The following is a 17,495-nucleotide window of genomic DNA, read 5'->3' on the forward strand; positions in this document are numbered from 1 at the left end:
GGTTAAGAAGAAAAAGAACAAGGCATAAATTTTAAAATCGGTAATCTAATCACAATACTCAATACTCTCAATCCTCACAACACTCCCAATCATACAATAAAATGCAATTAAACAAAATGCATCATGCTGCATGTATTCAAGTGGAGGAGGACAACAATGAGAGGCCAAGTACTAATAAATGATCAACACTGGTGTTATATACTGCTCTAATTATCTCTTCTGAAGTATCATACAGTTCAGATTTGCGGCAGCTCAAACACAAACACATCGCCAACAATAAATGCAACAGACCAAACAAACTCTGATTGCACGCTGATGTCAGTGATGTTCTCATGTAACCCACGCAGAAGACCTTTTTAACTTTCTGACCGCCCAGTAAATTGCAGAGAACGGCAAGTTCTTCCAGGATGATGACGAAGGGTCAGAGGGGGAGAGAGAGAGAGAGAGGCGGGAAGTGAAATATAAAAGCATATTTGGAAGGAGGTGGTGGAGGAACGGAGGGCTCGGGTTGAACCGGGGAGACTGCGGACGGAGTGAACAACAACAGAGGGAGTCAGCCAACAGCTGTCTGTCTGACAGATGGAAGGAGGGAGGAAGGAGGGAGGGAAGGAGGGAGGAAGGAGGGAGGGAGGGAGGGAGAGAGTCCGGCAGTGAACAACCGGAGGAGATAAAATAGATAAGAAGAGATCCAAAACCCTCTTAGACCTCTCTCTCATCCTTCCTGTCTCTTTCTTCATTAACCATCCATTATTCCCTCCCCTTCTTCTTATCTCCTCCATCTTTCTTCCTCCTCAATCTCTTTTTTGATCTACATTCATACCCTTGCTTTCTGTTTTTTTTTTTTCCTTTACTTTCTCCCCACACGTGACTCTGTCTGATCACATTTACGTAGACAGAAGAAACCAGGTTACAGGGAGGCATCTGGTTATGCAGGAAGTCATGCAGTGATCAGTGATCAGATTTGTCTCCTCTCCCAGACCTTTACTTTAAACAATGACTTATTTTAAAGGGGCATTCGCTAATTTTACACATTGAGATGTTTAATCATCATAGATAGAGTCTCACACAGCCAGAGCTCTCTCTACAGCACTCAGCACTAGAAAGAGGTCTGGCTCCACACAAACGCATTCTGCTATAAAGGAAAAACACCCTCCCTTCTTTGCATTTCTTTAAACCAATCACAAACGTCTTGGGTGGCGATAAGCCCAGGATCCAGTGACGGTGCTGCTGCAAAACAGTGTTGACCAAGAACTTGTTTTGGTGGAACATCTGCACATCAGGAGGGGAGCTCTGGCATTAAAATGACTACATCACCACAAAAGAAAAGCTAACAGCTGTTAGCTTGTTTATGTTCGTACCATTAGCATCCCAGGTACTCATTTGGCATTTTCAGCGTGAAGGTTGCAGCTCAAAGGTTGTTCTTGTTTCCCGGGGACTTTGAAAACACATAATGGATGCTGCAATATTGTGGCAAGACTTATACCCGCAGAGTGCATCCAGGGTGTCAGACTATCATGGATAGGGTGTCCATATGAGAATGGGTGAAGTTCGGGACAGGGAGTTCAAAGTTCAAAGTTAAGTTTTTGTTTCACTTGCCCAGTCAGGCAAGTTAATCTACTTGGTCAAAGTCAGTTTTTACTTGCTCCAAATTGTTTCACTTACCAGTGGTTATCAAATAACAACACAGACTAAAGATTACTGTTGTATTTAATCTAGAACTGCAAGGTCTATAAATTGTCAGGAAATAGTGAAAAATGTCCATCCTACTTTTTCAAAGACCAAGGTGATGTCTTTAAATGTTGTCAGTTGTCTTGTTTTGTCAGTCTAAAACCCAAAGATATTAAATTTGATATGATAATAAATGAAGAAAAGCACGAAATATTTGAGACTTTTTTGCATGAAAAATTACCTTAACAATTAATAGATTATCAAAATAGTTTAATTCTTGTTTATCACTTGCCCGGTCAGGCAAGTAGGTTGCCAGATTTAGTTGCCCGGCGTGGCATTTCATGTGTCATGACAGAGATATTAAATAGAAAAATTTAGAGTAACATCATTTGTTAGAACTGCATTAATTTTATGACGATCAGAAACAGATTCTGAGGATGACGTGAAGCACAGTGTTCTGGCACAGGTGACAGGTGGGTGACAGTCATTTTAAATGTCTTTACAGCAGCTGAGATTCATCATCTGTATGAGCTGACAAACAGATTTTTTTAAGATATTTTCATTATAAATTCCTCCTGCACTCTCCGTCATCTGCTTTAAACCAGTTGAATGATGGCCTCATCAGTGCAACAGACAAGTGAAATCACATCAATAACACTATCAATAATATTTTATAAAACTTTACATTTTTAAAGCAAGAATTATAGTCTATAGAAGTGATCTGATCACAGTATTTTCGCAAATTCATTAGTTGTCCATTCTTTATTACTGTAAGGGATGATTTTGGGAAAAACAGAACAGGATTTGGAATACAGGACCGTCCTGAATTTTTCAGGACGTCTGGTTACCCTAGTCATAGAGAATATTACTAAACATCTAACATCAGATGCAAAATATCCTCGGTGGTCCTGTAAGAAATACCTCTGATGATGTCATCTGAGTTGTCCCAGGTTGGGCTTGAGAAAGCCTGGGGGTGTGGGATTTGAAAGATGAGGGCATTTAACAGACAGTGAAAGTTTAAGAAAAGATGCAACTGAGTAGCTTTATGGGAATTGTAGGATGTAACAGTTATAAAGTTTGACTCATGGGACTACAAGCAGTTCATTATAATTGTTGTTATCTCTGGATCAGCCCTGTGTGTAGAGAGGACAGCTCAGTGGTGGAAACCAATTCATTTAGATTTACAGATATTTTCTGGTAACTTCAACTGTAGCTGAACTTTGAATAAAATCATTTTAGTACAAGGATGCACTGCTGTGTGTTATCGTCTTTCCTCTCATCCCACCTACCCACCGACAAACCACAAAATCACTGTTCTCTCAGAGAAGTCTAGCTGAGGAAATCAGGTTCCTCTTATTTCTAGCTTGATCACTGAAACTGGGCATCTTATAGGGTTTGACATTAACCATTGTCCCATGGCTCCATGTAGTGGCTACCAAGTTTTATCCCCTCAGTGTTACGGTTCCACAAACATCCTGGTCCTTTTGTACCTTTTAGCTCAACATTCTATAAAAACAATTATATAAAATTATTTTGTTTTACATAAATTTACATTTAGACCACCAAAAATGTTCTTTGGTTACCAAATGTAGAGGCTTGGTGGCCTGTGGGGCCAGTACTTGCTTCTATTCTTGTCTTGTATACACAACATTTAAGAAAAAACAGCTTTAGTGCTGAAATGATTTATTAATTAACTAGTCAATCAACAGAGAATTAATTCTATAGTATTTAGACCATCGATTAAAGCAAAAATATCAAACATGTTTTTGGTTCCAACTCTTCAAATCTGAGTATTTGCTAGCTTTCTCTATTCTACATGATTGTAAACTGAATATCTATTAGTTTTTGACTGTAAAAAGCTATTTCATAACATCATCTTGGCCTGTGGAAATGTTGTTGGTTGATGGGTTTTGTTCATAACTTTCTGATATTTTAAAGACTAAACCGGGGCTGCCCAAAGTGGGGTCCGAGGGGTGAAGTTGGCTCGCCATAAGGTTTAGCTTGGCCCCACGATATTTCCTTGCAAAACAAAACAAAACAGACAAACAAAAAAGATAATAAATTAAGTTGTGTAGTACCATACAGCATGAGTGTTAGCGTACGATGCAAACCGTGGTAACCCTAGTCAGAAAACATAATAGCAATTGATTAAATTGCTTAAATTTAATTAAAGTCCACTTTTGAGTTCAAGCTTCTAAAATGTGAACACTGCAGTTTTTCTTCAGTAGTATGATGGGAATTCTTCAGAATTTTCTGATACTTGATAGACCAAACAATTAATCTATTAACTGAGAAAATAATCACCTACTTAGTTTAAATCAGGGCTGGGACATGTAGGCCAAAAAAAAAGTCACAAAGTCAAAGTTCAGTCAATTAAAGGAATGTAGGATCCTGGTGTCATTTAGTGCCAATAGCTCTTGGCTTGTGGTCAATCATTAAGTTGTTTGGGCACCTCTGGACTAAAAAAACATTAATCTAAAAAACAGCCAACAGATTAATCAATAGTCAAAATAATCCTTGGTTGCAGCCCTAATCAGATGATCAGTCCCCAGGTTACTTACAGGAAGTGCATGTAAATGAAGTTTTTATCTACCTTCCTCTCCTCTCTTTCAGCCATCTTTCTGTTTCTTATGTCTTATCTCTACTGCACTCTTTCTCTCTTCTCTCACTTGACCCTCACTATCACACCATCTCTTGCTCTCTCTCTTAAATCCTGCTGCTCACCACTCTTCCTTCCCCTCCTTTTCACTTCTTCCTTTCTCTCCCTCCCTCTCATGCTCACCCCCTCCCACCCCTCACCCTCCTCCTGCTCGCCATCCAGAGGTAACACATCCCAGGCCACCGGCGCCGTCTCCGGGGAACGAAGCACCTAATGGAAACCTGGCGTCTGGCCACATACTGTAAATACCGAACAATTTATGGACAGCGCCGAGCGAGAGAGGGGAAAGGACGGATGGAGGGTAGGGGAGGGAGGAGAGGAGAGGAGAGGAAGGGAGAGAAAGAGAGAGAGAGGAGTGTTGAAGAGATGAGGAGATAGGCCGGAAGCAGGCGAGCAAACCAGACTGCTCATTTGAAGGCCCAGAGAGGAATGAAATGAAATAAAAAGAGCCACGAGATAAAAGCAACAGTGAAACAGGCTTATAGAGAGAGAAATGAAGGAAACAGGTGAGCAGGAAGCAGACGAGTTAAAAGACAAATGAAGAAAGTTTTGTGGCTGTACCTACAGTAAAAATGTATTTAATGGAGAGAGATAGACAAGAGGCTAAAGACTTAAAGATTTATGGGGGTTTGTTGGCAGAATATGGCAGAAGTGGACATTTTCATTAGTGTATAATTACCTGAAAAGAAGAATCCTTATTTTTCTTCTCAGACTTAATATGTACAGGTTGAGGATGAGTTGTCTCAAATGTGCCAACAAAAAATCATCAGATCAGATCAAATCTCAGTTTCAAACGGCCATTATCAACAAGTGTAGATCAAAATGCCTCTAGATGCATTTCAATAAAGCTACAACCAATCAGAGAATCACAAGTTTGATGTAGTTTAGTCTGGCTCAAGAGGTAAAAGCTACAGCAACACTTGTAGTCTGCAGAGCTGTAGAGCAACTTTATTCTCAGAAAAATGTGAGCTGAGACACACTGGTCTGGAAGTTATTCCACAAAATATACGTTTTTGATGAAGTTCTACCTTTTGAGCCCTTTTCACCTTCTCCATCCACCTTACTTACCACCTACTCTTCTTCTATGGAGTATAACAACATCCACAATAAATCAATTCATCGATTACACAATTAAACTTTGCCAGCAGAAATGCTAGTCATTTAAACAATTCATTAATGTTCTAGTCATGTACAAAGCCAATTAACTGTTGTGTTTAAGATGTTATGCAGCCGCCCACCACTAGTCACCCAGTGCTTATGCCCCAGTGGCCCACCCAACTCCGGATATTTTTATCAGCAAAGTCGGACAGATGACAGCTCGTAAAATCAGCGCTGTTTGGCAGTGTTTTGCTGCTGTTGGCTTTAGCCACACTGTGTAGCAGGCTGGCAGCTCCGGGTAAACAATGTCATTTAGCCCCACACTCTGCGATCATTTTCATTCTGAAAAGGTGAAGCATTTAGTGAGTTGTTGTCATGTTATGTAGGTTAATATGCAGTGTTCATAGTGCACGACACAAAGTGCCACACATTTCAGCGGCATTTAAAATACGGTTTGGCAGTTGCAGACTGTGATTAACAGTTCCAAATGGCTCTTTATACACACAGTACTTTTCCAGACAGTATTTAACATTATCAATTAATAAATTGTGCTAAATTTTAACTGCTTTCAGAGTGTTTTCTTACTGTTAGACTAGTCTAAATTAAAATTTGTGTTTAGTCAACAGAGAAATTAGTCGCCAGGAACACCCCTAATATCACTATAATTTTTTCTATGATAAAAAACAAACAAACATTGTTGATGTGTCGACACAATGACACAATCACACTGCTATACACAGCATCCACAAACATGGCTGAAACTGAAAGTAACACTGCTACCAGTGCCCACAGTGGAGAAGATAGTTTACAAAAAGGGGAGCAACTTCACTATTGTTGAACTGGTTCGGTTGCAAAATATCAGATATACAGTTAACCACAGTAATATGTAAGAAGTGCAAGATGACTGTAAGAGAAACCACTGATGCAGAAGCACCCAGTTGAGCAAAAAGAGGATGGTTGACTTATTAATTAGTCCGAGCCTAGAGCCTTATGGCTAAATTCCACCAGACATGGTTGCGTTGCATTAAAACCACACCACAGCAGTCAGATCTAATTGTGGCCATTCTACACAATGCTTGTGATTCCACAAGCATCGCTTTGGTGATCCCCAAAAGCGACTCTCCACTGCGCTCCACTTCAAATATGCTCTGAGTCCATTTCTGACGGATGTTGGGTTAATTAGCACAGAGCAGATAGAGTGGTTAGGAAGTTAGACACAGAAAAAGTAGAGAAAATGCGGTCAATTTTCAAAATAAAAGACCCCATGCAAACTTGCGATCATAAAGACAGACAGAAAAGAAACTACTTAACTACATAGTGTATTTATCCATGGTGGAAGTACAAAGAGCAAGGAAGGAGGACCTAATCAACAAAATCTGAACAAATAAACATAATAGGTGGGCAAAACGCTTTACTGCTGATGAAAATGGATCAAAACCATGGCGCACACATGCCATACCTCTTGGAATCAACCAGTTAGTTGACCACGTTTTCATTTATTTGTTATTTGCAGAAAAAAAGATTCAAATTCCATTTGGAAGCTGCGCCCTGTCGTTAAGCCCAGGGGGTTGTTGCAACATGGACGTTTTCTTCTGGCGCACTGCTGCTAACTGTGCTGTAGCTGCCATTAGCAAGTTAGCGTTCCAATGGGACACAGCCTCTGAGACCAATGGAGGCTAGTTTGACAGGGAATACAGCACCTGAGGTGATTTAATGTTACACCAGCTGACCGCACTCGGGCTCTGGGATGATGAAGTCATGGCGAGTTCAGGCGCGAAGCAGTTGAGGGGCGAGTTCGTAATTTAGTGAGTTAATTAGTAAGTACACATCAGCAATTGTGTTGATGAGTCAGCAAGTATCTGTTTTTGTCAAGGAGGAAAACAGTTGGGCAATTGGATGAATACATATCGCCCATCGACGATGGGCTGAATCCATCGCTGGATTTTTTGTGGGGGTTTTTTTGAGTTTTGAGGCAATATTTGTCATTTTATTTTGCTAACGTATGTTCTGCAGAGTGACCGCCGCTGCTCATCTGCTGGTGCAGAACACAGCCGGACCATGAGTGCTCTGAGCTGGGTGAGGAGCGAGAGGTAAACGGCCTGCAGAGTTAGATACTTTGCACTGTTTTCATGTGGTGAATTAAGGATTTAATTCGACCAAACCAGAGCTGGTGATTGTTGGAGGAGCGGACAGACTAACAAAGACGGTTTAGGTGAGTTTTTCTATCAAGTTTGAATGAGGTGTGTTTTATGAGGAGTTAACGAGCCAATTAAGCTCGTCTTTGTTCGGTAAAAGAGAGAAACTTGAATTCAGAAGGTGAATGGGTTTATTTCTCTGTTTAAAAAGGAAATGGTGTGAAAATATTTAATTTCTTGACACTGTGAGTTTATTTTGTTTATTGGAAGTAGTGAACATATGCAGCGTATGTAACAGTGAATTTCCCAGCTGAGACTTGAGAGGACGGGAGGAGGTGAAGATCTCACCAATCGCCAATGGATGGGCTGACGATGGTCGGTTGGAAAATTTAAACATATTGCCCAACCCTAAGGTGGAAATTATTTATTCCCTTTTGAACAACGAGATGAGACTTGGACTGGTACCTGATTGGTGCAACCCTAATTTGTGAGCAAACAATTTATAGAACAGAACAGATTATAACATCCTCAGAATGACCAACAATCCAAAGCTGCTATCTGAACCTGATTTAGGGGTTTCTGGGCCTCCAGCCTCTGAGTTTGCCAACAACAACCTCAGACCTGCCAATCATCTGAACACAAATCAATCACTTGCCTCTTTCCACCAAGGAAGCAGATGTGCAGCACAACACTGTAAACTCTCATCTTCCCTCTTTCTGTTGCATTTTTTTGGTCGGGTCTCTGTAGACTTAATGGAGTCATTGTAAGAAACAACAATATAAAGTAACATTAATTGCAAGGCACTTTCTGTCACGAAGGAAGCGTCTGTGGAATTAGAAGGCAATGTTTTGACTCACACCTCGCTGTGCTGCGTGTTTCCCCCTTTATCCCTCCCTTCCTTTTTGTACGAGACCCAGTTATTATCTTTTACTGTTGTTTTCTGAACTTTACAAGGGGCCTCTCAGGCTCTGGCCCTTTGATGGGGTTGAGAGGAGGGTGCGGGGGACTTCTCAGACCAAAAAAAAAAAAAAAACTCAACAGAGACAAGGGAGTTTAAAAGTAGGAATACGTGTGCTTGTTATAGAGCTGCCAAATTAAAGTATTAAAGCCAAACTGCATGGTGGAAGATGATTATTTTTTTTTAAAAAGCGATGCTGGATAAACAAGAAAGATGTCAAAAAGAGGAAGAATGTCTTGTCACAAAACAAACAGAGGATTAAGACAGAACTTTCAATTTATTTACATATAAATACAACATAAATCGAGAGGCATAATTTGTAAAACTCAAGTCTCTAGATACGTGATCTGAGAAGGTTTCCGAGGAACTCGAGGCGTGTATTCATCCGGCACCACTGGAAGTTTCTTATATAAAATGGATTAGAAACAAATGTTTGCACTCATGTGGATATAATCAAGTCCGGGGCTCTGTGGCTGGCCTTTCAGCTGAGCTGCACTAGGGGGATAGAGAAAAAAAAATTCCAAACCCAAACTCACTCCTCTCTCTTGTTTCCAGGAACCGGCCGCAAGGACTGAACGTCTCTGGGTGAGCTCAGTGCAGAGTGTTGCAGAGAGAAGAGGAGAGGCGGGGGTGGAGGGATAGGAAGGACGTTTCTTCCTCTTCTTCTTCGTCTTCTCCTCTTCTCTTTCTCTTTTTTTTGGCTGCTGGCAGGAACCGTCAGCGACCCGATCTGCTTTCAATTACCGGTGGAGGATGATGTTAGCCCTCTTCCTGTCCGTTATGTCTTGCACATGCAAACTCCAAAACATCCTGGAGTCTCACCACTGTCCTCTCATCCCTCCTTCCCCTCCCTCGCTCTGTCTCTCCCTCCATCCGCTGAGAGCGAAGTGATTCATCTTCATTGCAGTGGAGGGTAAAATAGCCAAGGGGTCATTTCCACTCTTCCTCAGCCTGACCCCATCTTTTAAGTGCTGGTGATTTGGTGGTCAGTGGTCCAAAGAGTAGTTAGGGGATTTTCTGAATGTGCATTAAAGGGAAAAGAGGAGGCACGGCTGCTGTTGATGAGCTGTTAGTTTTCTTTTTCTAGTGGCTGTTTGGGTTATAATTTTTGTTGTGCTTTAAATGAAGCAAAGACTGTGTGATATAAACCAGTCTGCTTCCTCACAGGGCCATTGCAAGGCTGAATGCCACTGAGACACAACTAATGCTGATTACAAGCAAAGGAGCCAATACAGATCTTGCCATCAAGGATGATTCCATAAACTAGGCAGGCATGAAGGGAGGGGTATCTGCATTCATGTGTCTCTTAATGATTATTATTTTCTGGCATGACCAAATGTTTTTTGCTTTTCTCTCTTAGATGGCTTCTTTAGTTTTCTTTCCAGCTGAGGAACATTTCTAAACGTTGCATCTCATGCTCTCATGATAGAGACAATCACCAGCTGCCTATTGATTTGCCTTAAAGGGAAACTTCAGATGTCCAGTCGGTGTGTGCCATAAATGTGATCAACTGTAGAGGTGGGGGAAATACTTGATAGATAGATAATAGATTTTCTTAATGTTAATACACGTGATATGGTGAAAAAGTCAGGTGTGAGGGCAATGCAGCGTTAGAGTTATCAACAGTTCATCTTCTCAAAAGGTAGCGGTCGCAATCATGTTTTGACTTAGTTTCTAAAGAACTGCGTTTGTGAGAAGAGTGTGACATGAACTGTGTACACTTTTTATGCAAATTACTCAAAGACTAGTGTTAAGACATTAAAGGAGCAGACAGCAGAGAAGGTAGAAAGTAGAGAGAAAGTAGTTCTGTTGGATTCTAAAGTAGTTACCATAGATTTTACTGCAGACAGAAAGTAGTTCCTATATAAAAGCGCTCACAACAAGCAGAGTGTCATTTAGTCCCATAATACTGGAGAGAGAACAGACATCTCTACGGCCAATATCTCCAAAACTCTGCAACTCACACCAAAACTCTCAATGGATAAATAGCACTACAGACCAGGGGAAAAATGTCTATTTTTGATCTTTGGGTGAAGTGTCCCTTTAACAAGATCTCCCTGTATTGCTTACAAGTGGTCCTGAATGCTGCCACAAAGCGTTTGACCAGATCCTGTAAAATGTCTTACACACAAACCTCATTTACACTGTCTACCTATCAAATTCTGACATTTGTTAGGTTGGTCTCAGACTACAGGAGTTCTGGGCCAATTTATCCCAGTTGCACTCCAGTATTAAACCACCTGACCTGCTCACAGACTCATCTGGGCCTCCCCAATAATTCAAAACATTTTTGATATTTAGGAATTCAAATCCAATCTAACCCCAATATCTATTGAGAGAGACGAGTCTACAGGGAGACGGAAGTGAATGAGAGCTGATGGTGTTGCCAAGCAACGGTAAACATCCTAGACTTTGAGACAAACATTAGCCAACAAACTACACCAGTATTTTCAAGTCTTGTAGTGTGTGCATGTTTAAGACTAGACAGAAGAACATCTGTGAAGTTTCTACCTTGTGTGATGCAACTTTCAAAATCTGTTAGGACTTAAAACTTCAGTAGTTAGAGCCCAGCTTCAGCTACTGTAGCCTTGAGAGCTGCAGCAATTAATCGGTTAATCAATTATTAATCTGATTACTAAATTATTCAGCAGCTAATTTGATAATTGAGAGGTTTAAGTATTTTTTTAAGAAAAACTGTCAAAATTATCTGATTCCAGCTTCTTAAATGTGAATATTTTCTGGTGACTTTACTTCTTTATGACAATAAACTACAACCCTAACTATCATTGGGTTGTAGTCAAAACATAACATTTGAGGACGTCATTTTGGGCTTTGGGAATCAATGATCAACATTTTTCAACATTTTCGGACAATTTATAGGTCAAGCAACTAATCGATTAATCAAGAAAATAATCAAAGATTAATCATTAGTTGCAGTCCGAGTAGTCTTCTGTTCTATCACCAGTACATCTCTGAAGTCTCACTGGATTCACTGGAGCTCATTCCAGTCTGAAAGGTTCAGACTAAAACTGTGGTCGTGGGTCCTAAAGCTTGGAATTCACTCCCTTTGGATTCCAAGACCCACCTGTTTACGGTTGCTTTTGAAATCTGTTTAGTCTTCCTGTGTCTGTATTTCATATCTGTTGCTTTTTTTCTTTTATTTTGATGCACTTTGCTCTAGAAAGGTGCTGATGACTTAATTTGACCAGCTGCACTTCTTAAACTCCTCTTGGCTTACTGAGCAAAACATGGACACATTTTGGCAAAGAAACATAGGAGCTTTGTCATTTTTCTACGCCTGGAAAGCATCCGTTTTCTAATTCTATGTCCTTTTTTTCATTCTTTGACAATAATAACTGCAGACAGCCTTTCATTCACACTCACAGTCTGTCTCCACATGGGACCAGGAACCTTTGCTGTGTCCCTGATTTCCTGTGCAACCATTGGAACCAGGGACTAAATTTAAATCTACTGCCATTGTTCCTGGTGCAAAAAAGTCCCTGCTCCAGTGGTGGTACTTTCTGATGGCAACTAGTGTGGTAGAGTTTGCAGCACCACTGACTGCTTCAACAAAAACTTGTTGCACACAGCAATATTGCTGAGTTTTCAGTAGTGTAAAAACAGAAAAAAATAGTGCGTTCATGAGCAAATGCGCGAGATAAAGAGAGAAAGAGCAGTGTTTTACAGAGGTTACTCTACCTTGGGGACATCGATGGCGACCTCCCTCATGGCGCTTGGCTTCACAACAGACATGGCCCACTGGAGGTCCTGCAGAGTGACCGTCACTGTCCCCTTCAGCTGCTGGTCTAATGGTTGGTGGGAACCTCCAAGTGCTCGCCTCAGTGCATGCAAACCTGCAGAAAGAGGGTTCACACATTTTAAACAAGGTTCAGCAGTAAAGCAACTACAAGAAACGCTTATATTCTGATTTTAGAAACCCCTGTGGATAAGTGGTAGTGTTCACACTGCTATAACCACAAAATATAACTTCAAAATTAAAATTGTCTAAAGAAAAAGCTCCTCCTGCTTCATTTTCACAGGCAAATGGAAAAAAAAAGCCTTGTTTCATCTGACTTCAAGGAGAATGGCAGGCATCAAGAAACAGACATAGCTGATCCTCTCATGTAAGTCATGCAGAGGCATTGATATTAAATTGTGATGAGGCCACCAAGTCTTATCCTGATACTGCAAAAAATCCCAATTCCTCCACGCTTTTCAGTTGAACATTTGATGAAAACACTGAACCGTATTCGTCGCTGGCTAACAACTGATATGTCAGGGCTACTGAAGTATAGGGTTATTAAGCCTGCTCAAGCTCCAGGTACGATCCTTACAGAAGAACCAAAACCACATGAAAAAGTGGACCTCAAAAAATGAAGCAGCAATGGAAATTTAGAAGTGAATGGAAGCAGGAATTTAATTGACTAGGATCTCACACATCTAGGGATGTAAAGTACCGCAGCGTGTGCCGCTCCTCAACCAGCCGAGACGTTGAGCTCGTTCTTATGTGGAAAAGTTGCCTTAAATTGCCTTTTCTGTATTGTTTTTACATAAGTTTATATTTTGGCCAACAAAAAAGTGCTTTTGCCACCAAAATTAGGGGCATGGTATTCTGGGAAAATCAATTTTCTTCAGTATCACGATTCTTTTCTTTTTTTTTAATGATTCCTAAATTGATTTTTATAGATATAAATAACTAGTGCTTGGTCCATTAGCTCGATGCTAACACATAATTCTCATTGACATGCTAACAGAAATTAGCATCAATATTGTCAAGTTCAATTTCATACGTGAGGACTTTGAGTTAAAATGCTCATATTGTGCAGTTTGCAGTTTTCAGGGACTCTATTCATTTTGGCCGAACATCTTATTTCATTTATTTTCTTATCACACCAGCATGATGTTCAAAAATAGCTCAAGTTTACTTTCAAAAAGCATTTTATTTACTACTTTTATGTTCAGTATAGAAATGACGCTGCTGAAATAAACTCAAAGACTGACTGACGTGTGATGTGCAGTGTTGTTGGAAATATGAATCATGACATACCAACACTAGAAGTGTAGAAGTGCAAACAAAAATCGCAATAATAGTAATATCGAATCACAATAAAAAAAAATTGGTTTGGCTTGACTCTGGAAAACCATGATAATAATCCCTCATCAGACTTGTTTTGATTGATATTCATGTTTATATAATACAAGTGAAAAGGTGAATCATTCCAAAAATAAAAGACTGTTATTTGTGGCACAAAAAGGGGATGTGAAAGTGGTGTTTGTTTGCCTTAAGAAGCAATGCTAGTGTCGTTGTGGCTTGAGGGTTTTCATTCCAAACCCACATGCAACCAGTCCAACTTTTTTACTCAAAACATTCAGGCTTGTACACGCTGTGATGATACACGCCTAGCGAATGCAAATCTCAAAATGAACACTAATTCCCCTTTTGACCGCGAAAATAATTGGGCCGGCATTATTTGGGAGAAAAGAGAGTAGGCCGAAGGGAAGGGAAGTGTAATTGAAGCGCTTAAGGTTTGAATACCCGCAGTTCCAGAGACTTCAGCATGTGAACAAAAAGAAGACAGCAAAACAAACACTGATGCATCTTTATCAAGAATGAGCCTTTGTTTTGCCCTAAAAAAGAGGTCATAGTGGATTGATCCGAAGGAGAAAGATCTGGGAACAGACAGTGCTGCAACATGCAGAGGTGATGAGTGAGTAGAGGCATACAACGCACACTGAGCTGAAGAATACTAAAGCAGAAGTCACAAAAACACTGTATTTATTCACACGAAGGGTTATTAAACACGCATGCTCTTCCTGCACCTTGCGAATAAACCTGTGAAGTGCATCAAGGGTGCCAAAAGCGAATGTCCTGTTCATGTTCTGCACTGATAATGTTAGATGACTGGTAGTTGGAGCACTTCCAAGGCTTTGATAGACACAAAAGTGTTATCTGTACAAAAGATGAGCAGCTGTGTCAGAAGTTGTTGCCTGCACCGCTAATGTCACACTAAAACTAAATGTTTTTCTAGAAACATTCAGCCGTTTAAATAAGTCCCCTCTCGGATTCTGGTTAATTTACATGTACTACAAATTACACAGCATTTGCTCCAGCTCTGATCTGCTTAACTGGTTTCTTCTCCATAGCAATTGTGGCTGAAAGGGCACCAAGACCAAAATCAGCCATGCAGGATAAAAACCACAGTGCCGATTTGGTAAGGGGGGGTGTTTTAGGTACAGGAGAAAGATGAAATATGTTCCAGGAGGGGCACAAAATTAGCACCAGACAAAAGCCGCTAAAATACGCAAGTGGCTGGTAGATTTCCTCCCCTCACCAGCCAAAAGAACCAATGCCAGTCTACTGAATGGCCGCAATCATTTGAACATTCAGTAGGCATTTGGTCAGAAGACAAAAAAGTTTTTTTTGCACCCCAGATCCAGGAGACCCAGTGGCTGCAAAATATTGTGCAGCAGTTTATTATATAGAACAAGGTGGAATTTTCAACTCTGGAAAGTTCAAGAACTTTTGCTTGTTGAGCTTTTCTCAACTTTGGCTGGGGGTCATTGGCGTCTCTGTAGCGTACTGGAGCGAGCAGATGCCTGATCCCTTTCATAATGTCCCAGATTTTTGAGTCAGTATAGCCCCTTTCACACATGCACTGCAACTTTGCACTTATCTGAACATTGCATGGAGGAGCTGTATGTATGAATGCTAATGTCCACATCTGTTGCCTTGGACTTAACCGTTCCATCTCCCTAGTCCTAGTCCAGGTCCAGGTGAGTCAACGTGTAAAATTTATTTTTCATACAGACTAATAATCAGTATCAGCCTACAGAAATCTCTTTCTTTACTTCAAGGTTTAATGCCTTTCTTTGTCGTCAGTTTTCCAGTCAGAGGAAGTAAAAGTGTACACAGTTATGTTATAAAATCCCAGCGCATCATGAAGGCAGACTGAAGTCATGCCATCGTTCGTTTCTATCCCCCTTGTGCACCGCCATTACAGTCAGTTCATGTTGAGGGTTTGCACTGATATCAATGCAAAAACAGTCAGCATTATAGATTCTCCTCCTCACCACCCACAGCTAAACCATACAGAGTATTTCAAACATGTTTGACACTGACAAACTCCCGTTGTGTGCTACATGATGTTCTGATCCAGGGGCTGCTTCCAAAAATAGTTTTCTTTCAGAAAGTTTAAGAAAAACGAGCAAACACAAGCTGGTTCCATGGATGTATTAAGGGGAGTGCACCTATGATGTGAGTACAACTTATTTATTATTTTATTTTATAAATAACCAACCAGCACATTTATGATCTTTGTTTATTTGCTAATGCCGACATGTAGACATGAAGAATGTTATCAATGTAAAGGTACACTGTCACCAGATTGTTTATGTATGTGAGAAGCTGCTCTGACAGCGATGATGCTTGAATCTGTTATAATGCTCCAACACCACATTTTGTTTATCATTGTCTTGGCATTGCTACTATGATTCCTTCTCTATATCACTGCGGTGCATTTTGCTGTTGCTGGTCATTTTAAAACTACATGCTTTCACGTCTTTCATTCACTACTGACATTATGTCATATTACGTCTGATTGTGATGGGCAGGGCCCAGTTTGATAACCCTGCATTAGGGCCCGGTGCTGACTCATTAGACCACTTCACTGATCCACTTTTTATCTGTTCTGATCCGATTTAGATGCATGAATTAACATATCTGTTGACATTGATACTATAACAATATTGGAGTTCTTTTTATTATGTGTAAGGTTATTTGAGCCTGAAACTGAACTTCAGTCAGTTGATCTTGATGAACTTCATGTTCAATCAAAGTTGTAATGGCTTCCTCCAACCACTGTGGGGCGCTACAGGCTGCAGTAATGCCTTACAAACACCAACAAAAACTAACAAAAAGTTTGTTAAGTGTGCCATTTTATGTTCCAAAATGCAAAGGTTTCTTTTTCCTTCTCATCCATTAGTGAGGTGGTGAGTACATTTCTTCACTGCAGATATATTTTGCTATGGGTTACAGGATGTGTACCTTGTGGTAAACAGCAATTTTGATATGGCATGAGAACTTTTATTTACATCCCATTGTGTGTTACATAGTCTCAATAATGATGTAGAACTTTGAAATTGGATTGGCACATGGATCTGTCTTAGTTCGATATCTGATGATTAAAATCTGTCAATTCTGATCCCCAAAATCAGATTGGATCAAGGCCATCTCTCATAAAAATCTACAAAATATATTCAGTAGCTTCGAGTGATTCTATGCTGAGGTACATTGAAGATTTCCTTAAAGTAAACCAGCGGCTCCTCTGATTTTCTGACTTCATTCAGCATCTGTTCACCCACTGGAGATCTATCTGGAAAAACCTCTCGGTTTTCTATTGTTTGACACCAAGCAGATGTGCTCAAGTGCCTTGCTCAAAGGAAGCACTGTAAGCACTGCAGCAGGAGTTTCCTTTTCACTCCTATAAATCTTTAGTCAGTCAGTACAAAGATTTAAATCGATGACCTTCCTGTTATAGGACTTCTGTTTCATCAACCACTTGAGTGGTTACCTCTGCCCGAAAGGGAAACGAAGACTGATTAAGGATTATTCTCTGCAGCTTATTTCATGTGTGAGGTGAGTTTGTGGCATTCCCCAAAAGAGATTTACAGAATCAGAGTAAAAGCCTGATATGTTCATGGTAGAGGTCTGCAAACATCTGCATCTTCACTAAGAGAATCAGTCAAGTGCACAGGGAATCTTTTGGGTCTTTTTCTGTTTGTAATTTCCTCCAATTCACATTATAGAACACAGGGTGTGCAGGTAGGTCTGGTTGCAATAATGCATGCAATCATTACTAAATAGGCAGAGAAGAATGTGTGAGAAAGGCAAAGAAATTAGAACTGCGACAATGCAGAAAACGGCATGTGTGCATCAGCTTGTGTCCAGCTGTGCAGATTTAACCCCTACAGGTGGGAG

The 17,495-nt window shown here is 40.4% G+C and overlaps 1 protein-coding gene across 1 annotated transcript in view; it reads right to left on the reverse strand.

Moving 5' to 3' along the window:
* Nucleotides 1-17,495, reverse strand: part of afg2a (AAA ATPase AFG2A) — a 215,237-nt gene that overhangs the window by 152,102 nt on the left and 45,640 nt on the right. Inside the window, exon 11 of the mRNA XM_084719790.1 lies at nucleotides 12,218-12,372. Within this exon, the coding sequence (XP_084575916.1) occupies nucleotides 12,218-12,372 (155 nt within the window). The remainder of the gene's footprint in view (nucleotides 1-12,217; nucleotides 12,373-17,495) is intronic.

Source organism: Lutjanus erythropterus, chromosome 5, assembly GCF_056507025.1.
Source record: "Lutjanus erythropterus isolate fLutEry1 chromosome 5, fLutEry1.hap2, whole genome shotgun sequence".
In the NCBI taxonomy this organism is placed as follows: Eukaryota; Metazoa; Chordata; class Actinopteri; order Lutjaniformes; family Lutjanidae; genus Lutjanus; species Lutjanus erythropterus.